At 42.6% G+C, this 20742-nt stretch overlaps 1 protein-coding gene across 1 annotated transcript in view; it reads left to right on the forward strand.

Annotated features, from left to right (window-relative positions):
• Window positions 1-20742, forward strand: part of MINDY4 (MINDY lysine 48 deubiquitinase 4) — a 1921738-nt gene that overhangs the window by 1209850 nt on the left and 691146 nt on the right. Inside the window, exon 11 of the mRNA XM_044066745.1 lies at window positions 20348-20411. Coding sequence (XP_043922680.1) covers window positions 20348-20411 — 64 coding nt within the window. The remainder of the gene's footprint in view (window positions 1-20347; window positions 20412-20742) is intronic.

Raw genomic sequence — 20742 nt, forward strand, 5'->3', positions numbered from 1 at the left:
GCCACAGTCCTTCCGTGTTGGCCTGTACCTCCGAGAAATATATACCGAACAAGAGAGGTCCCAGGACTGAGCCTTGTGGGACACCACTTGTAACTGGTTTGGAGTCTGACATGGCTCCAGCAATTCTAACCATGTGGGTTCTGTCCTTGAGCCAGTTTGCAATCCATCTAGTGACATAGGGGTTTATATTTAAGCTGGTGAGCTTCTCTATAATGCCCGAGTGTGGTATTGTATCGAAGGCTTTTGCGAGGTCCAGGTAGGGTGTGTGGACCACCTTCCCCTCGTCAATGGCCTTGGTGACTGTTTCAAAGAAATCAACCAGGTTTAAGAGGCAGGATCTGCCCTTAACAAAGCCAAACTGGGTAGGATCCAGTGTCTGTAGGTCCCCAATATCTTTATTTATGAGGTCCATGATGATCCTTTCCATAGCTTTGCAGACCAAGCTAGTCAGGCCTATGGGGTGATAGTTTCCAGGATCCGTTGAGGCACCACCTTTATGGAGAGGGACCACTGTTGCTGTACGCCACTCTTTGGGCACATATCCTGTAGTAAGGCTGAGATTGAACAGTAGTTTTATGTTTGGGTTTAGGTCTTCTTGGAGTTCATGTAGGACACAGCCCGGGACACTGTCTGGTCCCATTGATGCTGTGTTTTTTGCTTTGGAGAGGGCGGCTCTTACCTGAGCATCTGAGATGTCAGGGGGGCAGCACTCTGCTGGGATAGATATTTGCCCTTTTGGTGTGGAGGGGGGGGATAGGTTTGCGCTGAACCTGTCAGCTAGGATGTTGGCAATGTCTGTGGGTTCGGTGTTTCTTTTGTCATTTTGGACTAATTCTGAGCATATTTGGGAATTACAACCCAGTTTCCTAACATAACTAAAGAAAGCCTTGTGATTATCCTTAGTGTCCTGTGCAATTTCCTCTCGAAGCTGGCCTTAGACAATTTTATGAGTGCCCGTAGTTTTTTGCTAATACTGATCAGTGATGCCTTCCCTTTTTGGGAATTTGCTCTATCATTTAGTAGCTTCCTCCTTCTATTGTATAGTTTGTTTATGGCTGGGGTCCACCAGACAGGATGTCTGCCTTTGGAGGATTGGGTCTTGGTTTTATTTGGGATTGCATGATCCATGCATTCCTGAAGGTGTCCATAGAATGCGTTTATAGAGGATTCTGCGGTCTGGGCCATATTTTCCACAGGCCCGGGGGCTTTGAAGGATTCCACCTCGGTTTTGAGGAGTGTGAATTTGCTTTAGAGAAGGTTTTCACTGTGGTTTTCTGGGCAGGGGGTGAGGTTGGGATGTGAATATCCAGTGAGATTAGTTTATGGTCTGATCTTACCAGTGAGGGATACACTTCTGCTCTGAAGCATAGAGTCCCCATGTTGGTGATGATCAGGTCCAGTATGTTTTCCCCTCTTGTGGGAGTGGTAGCAAGTTGTTCCATAGCATTTGAGTTTATAAATTCTAGGAACCTTTGGGCTAGGGTGTTGGAGCTAGAGTAATGCTCCCAGTCTAGTTGAAGTCGCCCAATATAATGGTGTTTGGAGAGACCTTCATATTTTCCAGTGTTCTCAGGAAGGCCGAGTGGGGTTTCTGGGTTTGGGAGGGTGGTCTGTAGCAGGCTATAATCTGGAAGGCAGTTTTACCCACTGTTAGTTGCACATGGATAGTCTCTGATGCTTCGTGCTTTGCCACCAACCTGGAGGTGTGGGTATCTTTGATGAATATCGATACTCCCCCTCCTTTTGTGGTTTGGTCCAAGTTTTGGGGCCGAAAAGCATGGTATGAGGTATAACCTGGTAGTGCTGGGGTGCTCTCGGTAGCCCTGAACCAGGTATCTGTTACTGCACAGATATCGATGTTCTCCATGCTAAGGAGCGTTTCAAGTGCGTGCATCTTGAGGTTTAGACTTCTGACGTTGAGTAGCATTACTCTTATTCTTATCCCATGTGATACCTGTGGAGGTGGGTTTGTTCTTTGAGCCTTGCCTAAAAAAGCCACTATGGGGGTAGCAAGAGCCTTTGCCAATATCCGAAAGCCCAGGGGTGACAGGTGCAAGCCATCCCTAGCAAAGCAGGTGGTTCAACAGAAGGTGAGTATGTGAGGGTGTAGTGCCCGTGAGTAGTTAGCACTGGCATATATGACTGCTTACGTGGACAAATGCCAGGTAAGTCATATGCAATGTGTCACAGGCAACGTACATGTGAACAGGACAAACAGTGACGTTCTGTCAAGTGAGACATGGACATACATATAGTAAGCTATGCAGATGTCACTAGGAGTCCAGAGAAGCTCTGTAACCCTGCATTGCAGGTGGGATCAGTGTTCCAGGGTAACTGCAAGCAAACATGCATGCAAACAAAGCTACAGTAAGCAGGGCTGCATGTAGTCCATTGTGCAACAAACAAGCTGTACCACTTCCAGTAGGTAACAGTGCAAATATGCAGGCACTATACACATGTACATGGAAATACACAGGTCAGATGGCTAGGGTCCAGTCTCCGCGCACACAAGTGTATAGACCATGTACCATCAGGATGTACAATAACTGGATGGAAACCCAGGTGCTCATACCTGCAGTAATACACATGTCAAATAACAGACACTGAGCCTTCACTCAGTGGTTCCATACTTAGTAGGATGTATGCTACCTGGCCTGCCACCACAGTATCCCTGACATGTATGGGGACTCTCCCTCCTGTGACAGTTAGTTTTGTGTGTTGGGGATGTCTAGCATGGTATGAGATGTGAGCTTGCAGTGCTAGTGTGCTCCTGTGTGTCCTGTACCAGTCGTGCAGTACTGCACACATATCAACATCCTCAAACATCCGCATGGCAGAGTCCAGTGTGGGCAACATGCCACTTGCAGTTTACATGTCCATCATTGCGTATCAATACTTTCATTACCTTATCCCCTGTGCTACCTATGTATGTAGCCTTCTGTTGACATCCTTACCACCAGTATGCCAACATGTGCAGATGATACACTATGGTACTTACGATGGGTGTAGACAACAGTACATGACAATCATACCCTTACTGCATCAGGCATGCTGGGATATACCCACAATTATATCAGCACACAGTACTGTTAACAACATGATACTATTACTACACGTCTATGTAGTCACCCTGTGCATCAGCAACATGTTAACCTGTACCTGCACTGATGTTACAGATTGCAGGAGGTGGCACAGTTTCATCATATGCACAGGGTGTGAATTTGGTATGCCTGAGTCAGCCACCGATACCACCAATTGACATGTATGTGTATGTGTGTTGGTGAGGGACAGCAGTACAAGGTGGGGCAATGTTGATGCAGTGTGTGCATGCATGCGGTAGCCCTAGGTGTTGTCAATTTGCATGTGTGTATGGATGCACACAGTTCCACCTCATGGCTGCCATATACTGGTGTTTGTGGACAGCCACAGACTGTACCTGCCAGGTCATACAGATCAGTGTCTCTGGCCACGGACACGGTACCTGTGCCTTGCAGGGGTGCTATGGACCATATCCGGTACCAACCCAGACTGGGTACTGTCATCAGAAGCAGGTGTTCATTGACTGGACACAGATCCCTGTCAGGCCTGGCCAGAGCCACGTGCATGTGGTCTCCTGGGGCGGTCTGATGACAGCACAGACCCAGCATTGCTGGGGCTGCTGCTGGCACTATGGGGGCGGCCGCTGCCCTGTTGTCATCCACCACAACTGCCAGCTGCTGCTGTTGCTGGCATACTCCCATGTCGACACCTCAACCATCCACCTTCGCCCTGGCTCATGGACATGTAGTTGTGGAACCAGTCTAATATGTCCCCACAACGTCTGTCTATGACATTGGTGAAATTACGGATGGCAGCTGCAATGTCACGCATACTGTCAGTCATGGCTGTGCGACATGCTGTCAGCTCTATCAGACCCTGTCTGGTGTACCGTTCCATACATGACTGTGCCTGCATGTCAGCCCGAAACATAGCTGAGGTTGTAAGACCTCTGTGGGCACATCTGACAGGGGCAGTATGCCCACGGATGCTCCCACGAGAACCCCTGGACATCTGTCTGTGTGGTACCATCTCAGGGCCATGCCCATGGCTGCTGTGTGGGGACACATGTGCCACAGATACCACATTACCCTGGTCAATGCCCACTGTATCCTGTCCATCACCTAGGGACATTGGTGACAAAAGGGTGTATTGGCAGGATAACTGTGCATATTGATGGGGTTGACAGCTGTGTACTGTCAGTTGGCTGACCAATGACGGACCCTGGCATACCTTCCTGTGCCATTACACAGATGTCATCATTATCAGTACCCATGGCACCTGATTCAGGTTCCCTGCTGCATGACACCAGAGCAGCACCAGAAGCTGTGGGAGGGAAACAGGAAACACAGTTTACAATGTCTACACAATATTACCAGTGATGCACACATCCACACATGCACAGGTCCACACATGCACACGTGCACACATGCACATATGCACACATGCATAGGTGCACACGTGCACACATGCACACAGTTGCACACAGTTGCACACAGTTGCACACTACTCAGTATGCAAGATATCAACACACAGACATACCTGCATGCATATACAGAGCACTACTCAGTGAGCCTAATATTACTATTACTATCAAGACTATTAAAGGTATTGTTAATACACACTCACCAGCATGGATAGGCTGCATTGCTGTTACACCAGAGGGACCTGCAGAAGTGAGGAAACTAATGTCAGTGGGCACACCTGTGCCATTGTTACTGAGTATGATACAGGTCAGTAGTACAACAGTTGCCTTTCACAGGTCAGCTGCTGATATTGAGAATATCACACTTGCACATTAAATACTATGATGACAGCTACAAACCAAGGACACACCTCAAACATGCATTAACTACCAGTGTACACAACAGTCAAATATACATATGGCATATTACCTGCACGCTCATAGTCTTGCTGCTGCGTGGCTCCAGCCTCCATCATAATGCATGTCTGCTGCTGCTGCTGTTGTTGGCGGGCTGGAGCCACAACACTTATGAGTAGTCCCTCCAGTCTGGTGAGTGGGGGATGTGTAGCCACCCCACCACCTGTGGCAACCTGTTGCCTGTGGATATCCGACGCATGCTGACGGACATTTCTGATTAAATCACTGCAGTGATGTCGTACCTGCTCGTATGTCCTATTATGCGTGCCTATGTCATTTACCCGATGGACCAGGTCTTGCCACAGTGCAGCCTTCTCCTGCTGATTCTGGCTTGTGCGGGAAAAGAGTATTGCATAATCCCGCACCAGGCTCTGCTGTATCTCCTCATCCTCAGCTGCTGAGTAAGCTGGATTGCGCTGGTGAGCCATGGTCCTGAAAAAGGAAATAACATGATATCAGCAAAATATGTCAGCAGAATTTGGCACACATACTACACATGCTACTCGACTGTTGTGATACAACATATCTTACATATATAGCATCTGTCTGTCTTGGTAGATACACATGTAAATGGCCAGGTATCAGTGCTCAGCCAACAACTGTGCAACAGTACCTGGCACACTCCATACGACATACTACCAAACCCCAGCAGTCAGAACACTGATTCAGGTCCAAAACACCTCCTCACTCTGGGGGCTTGTATCGAGGTACTGTATGGGGTACATCATCAACTACTGTGAGCTGACCACAAACTAATTGCCCTGGATATACATATCCCACCTCCACCACCAGCACAAACGACTATAGTGAATAACATTTCAAATGCAAACTTTACACTTTGTAACAGTGACATGGTATCCTTTCAGCCCACTGGGCCAGTGGAAGACACAACCCACAATGCTGACCCCTTCACAAATTATTTCTACGGACATCTCCGAGAATGCATGGATCATGCAATTCCATATAAGACCAAGACACTCTCCACAAAGGGACAGCATCCTGTCAGGTTGACCCCAGCCATAGACAGATTGTATAACAAAAGATGGAAGCTACTGCAAGATAGAGCATAATTCCATAAAGGGAAGGCATGTCTGATCCGCACTAGTAAGGAGCTATTTTCTCACATACAAACATCCATGGGCAACTTTGAGAGGGAAATCAACAGTGACACTACAGATAACCACAAGGCCTTCTTCAGTTATGTTAGCAACCTGGTCAGAAACCCTCCACTATGCTCATAGTTAGTACACAACTACAAATAGTTCCCTGAACCCACAGATATTGGCAACATTGTGGCAGACAGGTTGAGTGCAGGTTTCCCCCTCCCTCTCCCCCAAAATAAGGCATAGTTATCCCAGCTGACTGTAACCTCCCTGTCATCACAGATGTCCAGGTGAGAGCCGCCCTCAGGAAAGCAGGATACACAACATGGATGGGACCTGATGGTATCCCCGGTTGCATGCTACATGAACTCAAAGAGGAGCTAAACACACATATAGAAGTGCTATGTAACACTAGCCTGACTACAGGATATGTACCTGTACACTGCCGCACAGCAGCAGTGGTTCCACTACACAAAGGAGGCACCTCTACATACCAATACAATACAACACAATACAATACATTACAGTACAATACAATACAATACAGTATGCTATTGCCCCTGGGACTACAGCAGCATACTGTTCTGCTACTGACCATTGTGACACATGTGATGTGATGGTACCTGCTGCTGTCAAACAGTTACACAGGGTGACTCATATGGCATATTACCTATCTGACTAACATTCAGCAGGGGAATGTGTGACATGTACTCATGGGGAGTCTTGCTTCTTAACGCTGTGTGGTTTATTGCAGGGTATGTCTTATCTGTGGGTAGGAACCTGTACCTCCACCGTGTGCTCTCTATTGCAGTGTCACGGACGACACACAGCAGTCATTTAGGTTGTGCATGGTGTGAGGTGTTACTATGGTTGTTGGACATCTGTCATGGGTGTGACTTAAGTATGTAAATCCAGGAGTTGTGACCTCTATGTGGGTAGTATGTGTGTACTCTGTGGTGTTGTCAGTCACTGTGCATTGGTAATATGTTTGAGTGCATTGTCACAGTGTTGTACATGTCACTGTGTCCTTCTCCATATCTGTAGCTGCCATGTGAGGTACATACCGTGGCAGCCATTATGTGGTGTGGAGGGGTACACTGACCTACGTGTCCATAGCTGACACACCATGTCTGCTGACACATACCATGTGCAGGTATTCCAGGAATAGTGTGCCACTGTGAATATCATTGGGGGGACTATTATACACATTTATGACCCTGTTCACGCCTGACACATGCAGTGGTGGGCAGCCAATCACATATCTGGTGGTTACTGGTGTAGGTGATTTGAAATGGTGTATGGTACTCCAGTTTTGACACTGGTGTTCACTCCATGCCTTTGTCACCAGGCACCTGTTGCAATACATCTGTACACATGTGCCTCACTCAGAATATATATACATCTCTCTCTCTCTCTCTATATATATATATATATATATATATATAGATATATCTATATGTGTATATATATATATATATATATATATATATATATATATATATATGTCTGTATACATATACACATATATATATTGATGTACATATAATGCTATAGGTATGGAGAGGTGGGGTGTGACAGAGAGGGGGTGAGAGTGACAGAGGGGGTGGGACAGGGGGAGTGTGAGATCGTCATATACAATCATACCTGTAGATAGTCAGATCTGTCTGTCTATGTATATGTATCTACATATATCTATATCTGTATGTGTGTATTACATATATATGTTTGCACATATTCTATCTATCTACATCTATGTATTCCTACATCTCTCTCTATGTATGTATACATATATGCATATTATATATATATATATATATATATATATATATATATATATATATATATATATATATACATACATACATATATTGACATACATACGTATCCATATGATAGATAGGTATATCAACATGTTTGTTTACAAAACTGTATACACACACTAACATACTGCTAAACATACATAACTGTGAAACCTACTTTGTACATTGCACTACAACCTACATTCAACCTACATTGATATGTGCACATAGATGCTCTCACATACATATGTATGTACAGCCTTCACTGATAGTTGCTCTATGTCCCCTGCCCTTTGCACATCTTCATATACATATGGATACAGACCAATGACACATATGGAGGGTTCACAGTATGTAGACTTTTATAGTATTACTTTACATTACCTGTGTTTGTCACAGCTGCTTGTGTTGCCGTCTGGTTTTGTGTCCTGCTGCTCCACTTGGCAGTTGTCAGCTTTCAAGTGGTTGTTGCTGACTGGTTTTGTTTGTGTATGTTTAATTTCTTTTTTCTCTGTCTCTCTCTCTCTGTCTCTCCCTACCTCCACAGGGTGCAGTGAAAGTATTGCATGTGTGGACTGGGAGTACAGCATGCTTTTGTAGGTATCTGCATATGTCCATGTGATGGCCTCTGCACCAATTGTTAGCCAGCATTTGCTAATTGCATGCAGCCAGTTGTGTACTGATTGCAGTTCTCACTGTGATTTCAGGACAGTGCTATAAAAAGGTATGTGAGATAGGTGTAGCCCTTTCAGATTTTAAGGGCAGGGACCATGCTGGTATGCTGTGGACACTGTTCTGTGAGTGTAAAGGTTAGTATCTCTCTCATATTTCCAGCTGTGTTGTAGATTAACATTTCTCCATTCATTTCTCCAGTTTCCTGTACTAAGTGTGTATGTACACTGACACCTAAGACTACTACTACTGTTAATGTGGGTGTGTGTGCTTTCCTGTGGGACATGTGGTGTAACTGGTGTATAGCAGTGGCTCTTGCACTTTGTTGCTATGGCTTCAATATTTGCCCTTTACATTCACTACTTGTATGCCTGCTAAGTGTCTTGACTGTAGTGTGTTGCTGTGGCTTTCCTATTTTCCATGTACATTCACACCTTGGAATGCTTGCTATATCTGCTAGGGTGTTACTGCATGCAGTGTTGTCTGGCCATGACATCTATTAGGGTATTTGAGTATGCTGCTGAGCAGGCCCCAGAGACTCTCAGGTGCATCTTTTATCTGCCTCATGGAATGGTACATATCAGTGGGGTACACCCATTAAATTGTCTGGTATTCTGCAGTTGTGACTGTGGGATAACATGAGGATATGTATTACTACACTATTTCTGCCATGTAAGTGGTGCATACTTTCAGGACTTCATAGTTACCATTGCATGTGTTGTAACACCTTTCTGCCTACTGTTTGTACATTTCACATGGAGTCTGTGGGGCATCCCTGTAACTCAGTCACTGTTGCTATGTCTAGGCTCTTAACTATTCAAATATGGCAGTGTCAGACCTCTCAAGTGTACAGATATTTGCAGGTTGTCCACATTTATGCCTCATATTTTGGTCAATATCTCATGAACAGCTCTATCTGGCAAATCACTCTGGGCTCAAGTCAGACTATAGTGACAAACATTTAAGTTTCTGACTTCATACCCTTCCAGACATCCAACAAAATGCAGAACATGTTACTCTCTGAACTGTCTAAGTTTGTTGTAACATTATTTGGAATGTGTCCCTGTTTTTCGCCCTTTGCTCCACATATTTTATTACTTGGTCCGGATGTGTTCCCGTAAGAGGTTGTGGGGTATGGGCAGTGATTATCCTGCTGTGTGTATGTGTGTGGCTTGCAAGGTGCTACAGAGACATTATTACCTACTAGCTACCAACTAGCATGGCTGTTTCTGTTCGCATACTACTATTATAGAAATCCACTAGATTTGACAGTAAATATACATGACATGCTTTGTGTACTACACATCCTATATTCCCTTTACATTCATTCCTACTATTAAATGATATATTTATTGTAGCACATTGTTCTTATATAACAGTCATGGCTTAGTGGTAAGTCATGCAGACTACTGTTTCCAAGATTCTGGGTTCGGGACTGACAGTGGGATTTTATTTTGCTTTTGAACAGACTACAGGACCTGTCATTCAGAGTGACTAAGGCACTTTTAAGCAGTTGTAACCGGGTTATCGCTGGTTTGCGCGGAGCTCCCGCATGCGCACTGGCATTCAGCTCCGCGCACACCTGCTTACAACCGCTTAAAAGTGCTTACTCTTGCGCACACCCGCGCTATTTTCTTTGAAAGAAATAAAAATGGGGAGACAGGAAAGTGGTGAAAAGGGGGTCACAAAGAGGGTAAGACAGTAGGGAAACAAGCTTGGGTTTTGCAGGAGGGATGTAGGTAAGGCCCATAGCTGCCCATTTCTTCATCAGCAACAGCTGTGCATATGTTTGTAATTTGGTGTGACATTTGAAACCTTCCACCCCTGAGAGAGGTGTAAGGACAACAATAATACTTGTTGTACAGCCAATTGTAATTGACAGTTTCCATGTCCAGCAGACATGTGTGCGAAATGGGCAGCTATGTATGGGACGTAATTTTTTTGTGGGTACAGAGTGCCCTTTTTTTTTTTTTTTTTCAGGTGAGAGTGGTAGGTCAGGTAAAGGAAGTCGGTGTAGCTGGGGAGGTAGGATGGGTAGGTCAACAGACAAGACAAACAAGAGCATACAGGGGCGGTGTATGACACGTGTGGGGGGTTACACAATTGACGGGGACGGATGTTTGGATATCTAGAGCCCATGAGCCCACAGATGGCAACAGTGGAACTGATATCCCCACCCATGGGCAGTTGCCACTGTGCCTTCACTGCCCAGGACGGGGCTGTGCAGGGGGCTGTGTAGGCCGGGCAGCTGGCATGCCCTTTAGTTGTGCCACCTGTGCCTCAAGCTGGTGTAGGGGCCCAAGAACAGCTTCCTCGATCTCCCTACGCACCACAGTCCGTACGCTACGGAGGGTGAGTGGTGGTTCTCCTCCGGCCACACTTGCAGAGGGGGGATGAGCCCCATCCCCTGCAGTGCTTCCACCCACAGGTGGCACAGGGCCACCGGAGGAGGGTCCGGACTGGGCACTACTGCCAGGTGCACTCGCCAGCTGAGGTGGGAGAGGTGGGTCCGCTGGAACCCACCTTCCCTGTCGTCCTATGTTTTGCATTATGTCATGATAGTTTGGGTTAGTAACATACAATACCATTCACAATTAGTTGTAACAGCATGCATTAGTATTCCCATTAACCAAACACCCAGATATTCAAACCATTGAACACCAAGCATAACACATGCATAATTTGAACAGCAATACACAGTCCAGCAACATGCAGGGTTGATTGATGGCAACAGGCCATCAGGTTTGGATGTATGAACAGGGCAGATGCATCAACGTACATGCAAATATGTATGACCCAACAGGACAAATGTCCAGGGGTGTTAATTGTGATTGCACATACCAGTTTCACGTGGAATGGATTATATGTAGTTATAGGGTAGGGTGAAGAAAATTTAATTAACACCTTCAAATACCAATACATATGCTGTACATTTCTAATAGCTGCAGATATATACACACTACAGTTCTACCTACAGTTTCCTATGTGATAACTACTTCAAGTTGGTGATAGGAATGTTACTGCTATATCAATGTACATTTTCATTTTTATTCATACACGTTCATATCTGCTCTGTTCAGCTACATCATCCTGCTACATTTGCTTTATATAGCTATAGACAACTGTGGATGTTTGGCATTTCAGACAACCATACTATCTGCATATTGCAGACTGAGAGCAACATATCCAGATTTTGGGATACACATTCCAGCTGCAGGAACATTTTGAACACATTTCGCAGTTTGGTTCTGCTTGTCACATTCATTTCATTCTGTACTGAATGCAGTATACTTTATTCAGGAGTTATTACTACTTTATTGGTGGATTCATAACTCTTTCTCACACTCTCTCACTTGTTTTATTTTTACAATTCAGGATGGTACTTACTTCTAGGCTTTATTGACATGTTTTACCTGTAGTTATTACAATCCTTTCCAACAGTCTCACTTCTGTCATGTTTCAATATTTCAACAGGGATATATTTCACACGTGTTTTACTCGGCTTCTGCAGCTGTACTTTTCAGTCTGCTGCAGGTTGTGTACTATTATATTACAGGTGGGACATCTTTATTTCAGACATTTTCATTTTTCTGTTTGGATTACAGACTGCAACACACTTTTGTAATCAAGCAATACTTGCAAACCCTCTTACACTGTTACTTGCACATTTTATTACTTAGTGACTACACTGCACTCTTTTGCTAACTGTCATACTTTTACATTTATTTACAGTTACAGGGAGAGGATTACTGACATGCCTGGTGGCGCAACCGCACCAGCCTATCGCCATAGGCTCTACGGTTTGCAGAACGAACACCTGCAGCTGTAATATAAATAAAGTAATATTGGAATAGACATCTCCATAATATCAGCTATGTTAATTTCTTATATAAATAATTAGATGTAACTTACTCAGTAGTGGGGCGTTGGGCATTTGCCGGGCCTCCTGGATCCAACGGTTCAGTTGGTCCTGCTTCCATCTCTTCAGGTCCGCATGGTGGTGATGGACCTGCTCACCAGTCCTTGGTATCCCTGTGAAACTGGTAAGATCATGACTGTGAACAACCGGTCCCACGCCTCAGCCCTATATGCTCCCCACAGGACCTGGCCCTGCATGAGTTGGGCCTCATGATTGTGGACAAGGAGCCAAACCATATATTTGGACTTCTCAACGCCCCACCTCTGTGCTCGAAAGCAACTACCCTCACCTACACCTGACATTCTGGCTGCAAGTTGGTTCTACAATCGGTTATGCTATGTATTCCCGCCTATGGGGCTTATATATGCCGTTTTTCCCACACTTATCTGTGATTGGCCATTTTGGAATTGTATCAGCTTCACAAAACCTGCTTTGTCATGCTCCTCTTTCTATTCATTCCTATATATTTGCTATTACTGCATTTCTAAGTACAGCTGTCATGGCTTAGTGGTTCAGTACCTTGACTATGGTGCATGGTATCCTGGGTTCGAACCTGGCCACGGCTTTTTATATTTTATGACTGTCTACACAGGCTGGGAGGTGTGTCTGTGTAAAGGCAGTTTTGTTACAGCTTGCTCAACGTTGCCCGTCAGTTAGCTTGTTGGCGTGGTGTGCAGCTCCGCGCAAACGGGTTACGCTGGTTTACGCTTCATTTGGCTGTCAGCACGCATATTACGCTCAGCTCAGCTAGGGGCACACAGTTTCAGCGTGTTAAACCACTGCTCACCTACGGGCACTCATTTTTCACCTGTTAAACCACTGGTCACTTTCGGGCACACATTTTACACCTGTTAAACCACTGCTCACCTACGGGCAGATGCACTCAACTTGTTAAACTGTAGCTCAGCTATAGGCACATCTGGCATTTTTTATTATTTTGTTATCTCACATTTCTTCAAAATAAATGGCCCATTTCATTACATTTTACATAAAATATAATTTTATATGTGTACATATATGTCAGGGACTTGTTTTGTGCTTATTTCACTAAAGATAAAAATTGATGTTATGGGGCTCGAACCATGACTGCCTGCTCTTCAGCTGATGTCTCTACCACTACGCTATTGCTTTTTGGTTTACTCTGCATATTTAGTTCTTATATGCTTTTCCACTGACTGCTAACTGTGGCTAAGCGCCGGCACGCAAAGCGAAGCGCACTCACGGGCAAACATCTTTACAATTTAAAAAAATATATATAACATGTTCATTTATATATTTTATGTTCATAGTCTGTGGGGGCATGTGTTGTGTTGTGTTTATTCACATTTCCATGGACTCTGTCGTGGGGGTTTACTTTCGGGACTTTTACTCTTCTGGGGGTGTGTCTGTTTGCAGGGCTCGGCCTACAGACAAGCCCCCTACTGTCTTCCACGGACCGTGTAAGCCTTAGGTGTGATTCAGCATGCCCTCATGCATATGCATGACATGCTGACATCACACCGTTTAACTGCAGCCTCCGTGTAAGCCTTGTAACTCTTACACGGAGGCTTTGTGAATCCTGCCCATTTTCTTCTCACTTAACTCTCATTGTATTTCATTTTGGTTGGTTCTACAAGATGTTTGGACATTATCACTTAATTCACTTCTTGTTTAGGGGGAAAAAACAAGATTTACAGAGTAACTTTTTTGAAAAATGCTCTGTTTGGGCTTCAGCTCCCTTTTATTATTTATTATACTTGAAAGTATGTGGTTTCTGAATCTGTAAACATATAAATGCTATCAGAGCATGCAGTTTTCATGTCAGAACAATGAGTACACGGTTTGACAAAATGGTGTGCCTTATTCTTTGGGACAGTTATACACCTGTATTCTTTGCATAAGAATCTGTTCCATGAGACTACACTTAAAGGATTAGTAGCATCCTCTCAAATTCTTTCATAATCCTTTTGGTGTATTCATCCTTGGAAATTACTCAAAGAACCTTTTATATAGCATTTGTAATTTTTCATTGTTTGCTTAGCACAGTAAACTGTAACTGCTAGACATGTGATGACCATATGGAGGGAAGACACTGAGACAGGTGACAAGTAGTAAACCTGCGGTGGTGCTGCTGTGGTAGTATTGTCGCCTCACAGTAAGATGCTGTCCGGTTCGATTCTCAGCTAGAGTGTCTTCTGTGTGGAGGCATGCGTGAATGGGCCTACCTTCGTTGAAGGTTGTGCGTCAGGGCTTGCAACTCGGCACGTAAAAATCTACTGCCAATCATTAGCGGACCGGAGTTCCTCTGTGGCGACCCCTAACCGAGAAACGCCGAAAGACACAACATTTTACAAGTAGTACTGTATTCATCATTCTTACAGCAAAGCCCCCACAATTCTAAGTGCCATTGAAAAGGCAACCAGAAAATTTGTACAGAACTTTTTTTTTTCAAACTGTGTTTCATTTTCCGACTCCAAGTGCACTAAAATATTTGCTGTATATATGCTTTGTTAGTCAGCTAAACATATATTTAACATGTCTAGTAATGACAAGAACTGCACAGTCTACCTTGAGAAAAACAATAGTCTCAACATCCTTTCAGGGCTGCCAAAGAAGCTGTTGTGCTGGTGAAGATGCCAGCTATTATTTCCACAGAAGGAAAGACATTATGTTAAAGATCTGAGAAATCAAAGTGTCTTCTGTCAGTGGCCCTGAGAGCTGCTTCCTCACAGGCAACTCACAAGGGACCCAAGCTAGTAGCTTCATTCTTTTAGTCTGTTCATTGACATAAAAAAGAAAAATATATATTTCCCAGACATTTTTAAACAGACAAGCTGTATCCCACCTTTAGTTTGTCACGCAAACACTAATAACTTTCTTTTATTCTGTGAGTTACATTTTTGCTGTTTATATTGTCTGTTTGCATGAAATATTAGACTCGTGCTATTTTAGTACACCCCTGTGTTGCCAGAGATTCTTCTGTGTCTTAAAAACTAAATATGACATAAGAATTAAATGTTAACTGATATTTCACTTGCTTCAGTCCCTGCTTATGAAGGTTTTCCTTAAATACTATATTTAAAGTGGCATTACTGTCTAAAAGGAAAGGCTTAACGTTTTCCTGATTGCATCCTTGTTCTTGCAATCACTCATTTATCATAAAATTAAAGTGTTTCTATCATTATTTCACCTAAAGTTCAATTGTTAAAAGGCCATGAAAACAATGCAAAATGGAGACTGAATACCCTCCTTTTCATTTTTTGATGGGGGCATTTATTCCATTTTGATGTTGTTTTGAGGGTCCCACAGAAAGCAGCTAAGCTTTCTGTCAATGTTAGAGGTGTCAGTGTCCTCCCAAAACAAGTGAAAGGACAAGGGACTACAGTTACTTATAAAATTGTAAGACAGTTTTCTGCCAAATTGTTAACTTAGTTTATTGTTTGGTGAATAACTAATTGCTTACAAGCACATCTTTCAATTAAATAATTAAGGCATGCTTCCTTAATGCCATCAGCATTTCTTGATGGACATATTAATTGAAATAGTGTGCCAGTAAGTGGACCATTTCCAGTTTCCATATTTCATGGGTTTTTTATAATTTGGATTTTAGATGAAATTATGAAAAATAAATTTAGTTTCACAACAAATGAATGATGCAACAAAAACATGTAGTCAGGAAAATGGTAAGTCTTTTTGTCAGATATTATCAATGCTTTGAACGTGTTCTTAAATTTTTACCAAAGTTATGCCATAAGCTGTGCACTAACTGCCCATCAAAGTATACCATGATTGATGCTCTGAATAGTGTGGATCCTTGTTAGACCATTCTCAGACTGACTTGTAATGATTTACTTCTGCAAGCATCAACATTATAAGAAACAGAAGATTTCAGTTTGTTCAGCAAACATTAAATCAGAATCCTGTTTTGGAAATAATTACAGTATTGTAAGCCACGAGGCATAACAATGCCACATTCTGAGGAAATTCTAGCTTTTAAATACTATGGAACTTCTTAATTGATTTCAAGGGGCAGTAGAAACATTGTTTTGTGCAAGAATTTTTAAAGGCAGCATACTAGACATTTTATCATATTTGCATTCATTAGTCTAGTAACCTATACATCGTAAAAATGGAATTATGAAGCAAGGATGTAGACAGTCTTCAGAATTGTACATCTCCCATGTTACTGCTTGCTTCTTCTCACTAGCATGCTCAGGTGCCACTTAGATCTGTGATAAATAGACACACACACACACATACACACACACATATATATATATATATATATATATATATATATATATATATATATATATATATATATATATATATATATATATATATATATATATATCTATATATAGTTATCTATCTTGGATATATATTCATATTTATATTTGTATTTGCAGTTTATTTCTATAACAGCATGATCATTGCCACTGGTACAAGGCACAATTTGAGTTGACAAACTTAATTTGGAGTTCTAATTTGTATATAGCATTTAATTTAGAATATACTTCCTGTTAATGTTACATACATACAAATATTTCCATTTTTTTATATTTAATCTCTCACATTAATCAACCATCTTGGAAAAAATATTAGAAAAAATGCCTGTTTTGTACTTCTTTTATATGAAAGATAGTGCAGAGTACAAGATAACACAGTCCTTTTAAAGGAAAATGTCTGTAGGCAGCACAGTGGATAGCTTTGCCACCTCACAGCAAGAGGTTCCCCATCTTGATTCTCAGCTAGGAGTGCCGTCTGTGCAGACTCTGCATGTCCACCCTGTGTTTGTGTGGGTTTCCTTTGGGCGCTATCATTTCCTCTCACATTCCAAAGACATGCAGTAGGTGATTGGACACTCCCAAATTGGCCATAGGTGTGATTGCACATGCAAGTGTGTAGTGTAGCAGAAGTACTGTGGCAGGGCTAGCCACCAGGCAGTGTAAACCCTGGCTCTAGATGATTATCAGTGTTGAAGTGATTTCCGGATCCCATGTGCAAAAATAGGAAAAGGGGCTGTGGACGGATGGATGGTATAGTGCAAGAGGTGTGAGAAATGTGTGTGTGTCTGTGTTTGTGTGCTTGTTGTGTGGGTAAAGTGGTAACATTGTGGGGCTAACTGGGAGGGAGGGGTGATATTTTACTTAATATTTGTCATATATAGTAGTGAGGAAATCATACTGTGCTGTGCAACTTATAAGCAAGGATATAGCTTCTGGGTCCAAGGAGGTTATTGTTCCACTGTACTCAGCGTTCATCAGACCTATCACTGTGTACAAACCTCCCCTTTGGTGTGTACCTAGCCAGGCACATCGAGCAACTGGAACGTCCACAGAGGTTCCTCACTAAAAGAATGCAGGGCATAAGTAACATGTCCTGTGCAGACTACCTCAAAGCCCTATCCTTGCATTCCGTCTCCTACAGGCTGTTGAGGTGAGATCTATCCCTTGCCTACAGGGCATTGTCAGACCCCGCCATGATGGACTTCATGTATATCTGCAAAACAAACAGAACCAGAATTAACCATTCTAAAGCCATAAACCTTGCCTGTGATATAAATAGGACCTGCTAGAGAGACAGGTATGTATCTCAGAGACTACTCCTTCTCTGGAACAGACTCCCCATCCACGTGAAGCAGAGTTCTTCCTTAACCTAGTTCAAGTGTAACTTGGACAGTTGGATGAGGAACAGAAAATTCATCCCTGGTTTGGCACCTATGGCTGTCATGGACATAGGCAGCCTATAAATGATTCATCTCCCAAACCCCTGCTTACACTTATCAAGGGTGTCAGACCTTCTCAGAGATTTGGGATGCATGGCTAGGCTTAAAAAGGCCGTAGTGATCATTAACCTAGTACACACATATGAACTTATGAGCCAAAAGGAAAAAAAATAAAGCTGTTGCCAGTTCACCAAATGAAGATGCAGGTAGGGACTTAGTTATATCCTGCAGAATAATACAGGAAATTCATACCCCATTTTGCCAATGCTGTCCAATAATATCAGGTAGCCTCCAGAGGATGAAGAAGCTTTACAAGTATGAAAGAACCTGTGTCCAGAACCCATTGTTATCTTCCCTGATTTCTCAAAGCCATTTATTGTACAGACATACTCCTCAGAGATGGGACTGGGGAGCAGTATTAAATTATCCAAGCCAGAAATAAGATATTCTGTAGTAGAGAGGAGATGGAAGTGTGTGTGTGTGTGTGTGTGTGTGTGTGTGTGTGTGTGTGTGTGTGTGTGTGTGTGTGTGTGTGTGTGTGTGTAATTATGTGGGCCCTAGGGTCTTTACAGTACTGTGTAATAGGCAGGTTATTTACCCTTGTTATGGAACATTCCCCACTGCACTGGTTACAGCAACAAAAAGGAAGGTTATGTCAAGATTTGCTGGTGGATCCTTGCATTAAAGCCATTCTATTGTAGGATACAGTGTTCAGTACCTTAATGCAGACATTTTGTTGAGGGCCCATAGACCATCCATGGGACTTTGAAGCCAGTGGGTTATAGCTGGAGAAAATAATTTCTAACATAGAATGGCGGTTTCTACTCCTACAAAGCTAAATGTGGAGTACAACATGCGTAATTTGATATATTTATATGTATGTAATGTAAGATTTGAAGCATACCTGTTAATGTACGGGAATAGAATGTATTTTGTACATGCATATAATCCAGTGTATACAGAGTATGGAAAAACACTATCACTTTGACACAAAATGCCAGGAAAAAGAGTGAGAGTTGCTCCAGGTGTAAACTTGGAACCATTTAAGTTAGGTGAAAAGAGACATCCTTAAACAACCATCAGGGGTAGTTCATTATTTTATTTTTTTTTTGTTTATAGTATTACTCTGTTTGTATACTTTGCTAAGGAATGGAAGGGGACATGCAGTGGACTGTCTGTTGATCATCCCTACCTTCCATAACAGCAGTTGCCAGAAAGGGTCCCATTACCTTCCTTGAAGCACAGGAAATGACTTCTCTGGTCTCAGTTGGAGAAATCACTGTTCCCTATGTGCTCCCTGAGCATCAATAACCCTCTACTCCCTCTGAAAGAGGCACGTGGGCAGCACCTTTTCACTTCTGTCCCACCCTGTCTGATTTCTGCAGTACAGGGGCTGTTAACTGAACCCATTCACAGTGTGACACAGTCAGGGCTTTAACCTTCTGCGCCATAGAGCAAGACAGATTTTAATTGTGCCTTCCCTTTTGTCTATGGTTCTCTGATCAACCAATTTTTATCGCAAATCATTTTTCTTTTGCTTTGACACTATTTTTGTAAGTATCTGTTTGCTTTTTTCCCTCTTTATAACCACATCAAGCATTTGGCACTGCAGATAATCTTTTCTACTGTTATGTTCTCAAAGGGTTTGAAAGTGTATTTTGGCAGTGTGCTTTATCTTCATTTAGGTGAAGAAGCATATCTTTTAAATGGAATTATTGACTTTTGAAGGGTTTTCAACTTGATCACTGTATCTTTCATCTTCATAGTAGTTTCATTTTCTTTTCCCATGTATTAATTTGATGAATTGATGAAGTCTTTTCAGTCAAATCCGCGACATTTGCCTGAAAATGCAGTATGAGATTTGCAATGCCTAGCTGTTTACTGCTGTTATGTTATAGCATGACCAGAAGGATCTTTTTTGAACTTTGTGCTTTTATCCTTATCAGTGTGTTATTTATTTTGCCTGTGATTTCATTAATCACATTTATAAGAATCTGCTTTTGTAAAAGATTATGATCAGGTTAAAAGATCCTGAACCTAGTGTCTGATGCATACCTGTTTCAAGAAAGGTGCACTTTAAAGTTCTGAATCCTTTGTGTGTTTGATGGAGAACAGTGCAATATGTAGAATGTAAGGGTGGGCAAAAAATAATCAAGAATCAAGTTGTATTATACTCAATGTTCTGCGACATGTGACAGAATTAACTGACTGTTCTTGTATTCACTGTAGGTCTTCAGGAAAGCAACAGTTTATTCCTGCAGGAAGATACAAAGCTGACGGCATCTTGGAAATGGTACAGTTTGCTAAATAAGATTTTGAATGCCTGAAAGTGAGCAATTGGATATTATTTTATTCCTTCTAAAGCTATATGTACCTTGAGAGGTGAATTTGTTGAACACCCCATACTACTGAGATACAGCTGTGTGTAGATACTACATGATAGTGTGAGTTCTTGTTTTGTATGAAAGAGAGAAAATAAATTGCTCTGCCTGCTGCCATTATTCATTTGTAAAATGCTCATAAATTCATTCTCCAGGAGGTTTGCCTAGTAGCTGAGAAGGGGGGCTTCTCCAGCATTTCAGGTTCTGTACCTAAGAAACATATGCTTAAAATGGGTTCTATGC

Source organism: Protopterus annectens, chromosome 3.part1 (genome assembly GCF_019279795.1).
Source record: "Protopterus annectens isolate FY-2018-M chromosome 3.part1, PAN1.0, whole genome shotgun sequence".
Classification (NCBI taxonomy): Eukaryota; Metazoa; Chordata; order Ceratodontiformes; family Protopteridae; genus Protopterus; species Protopterus annectens.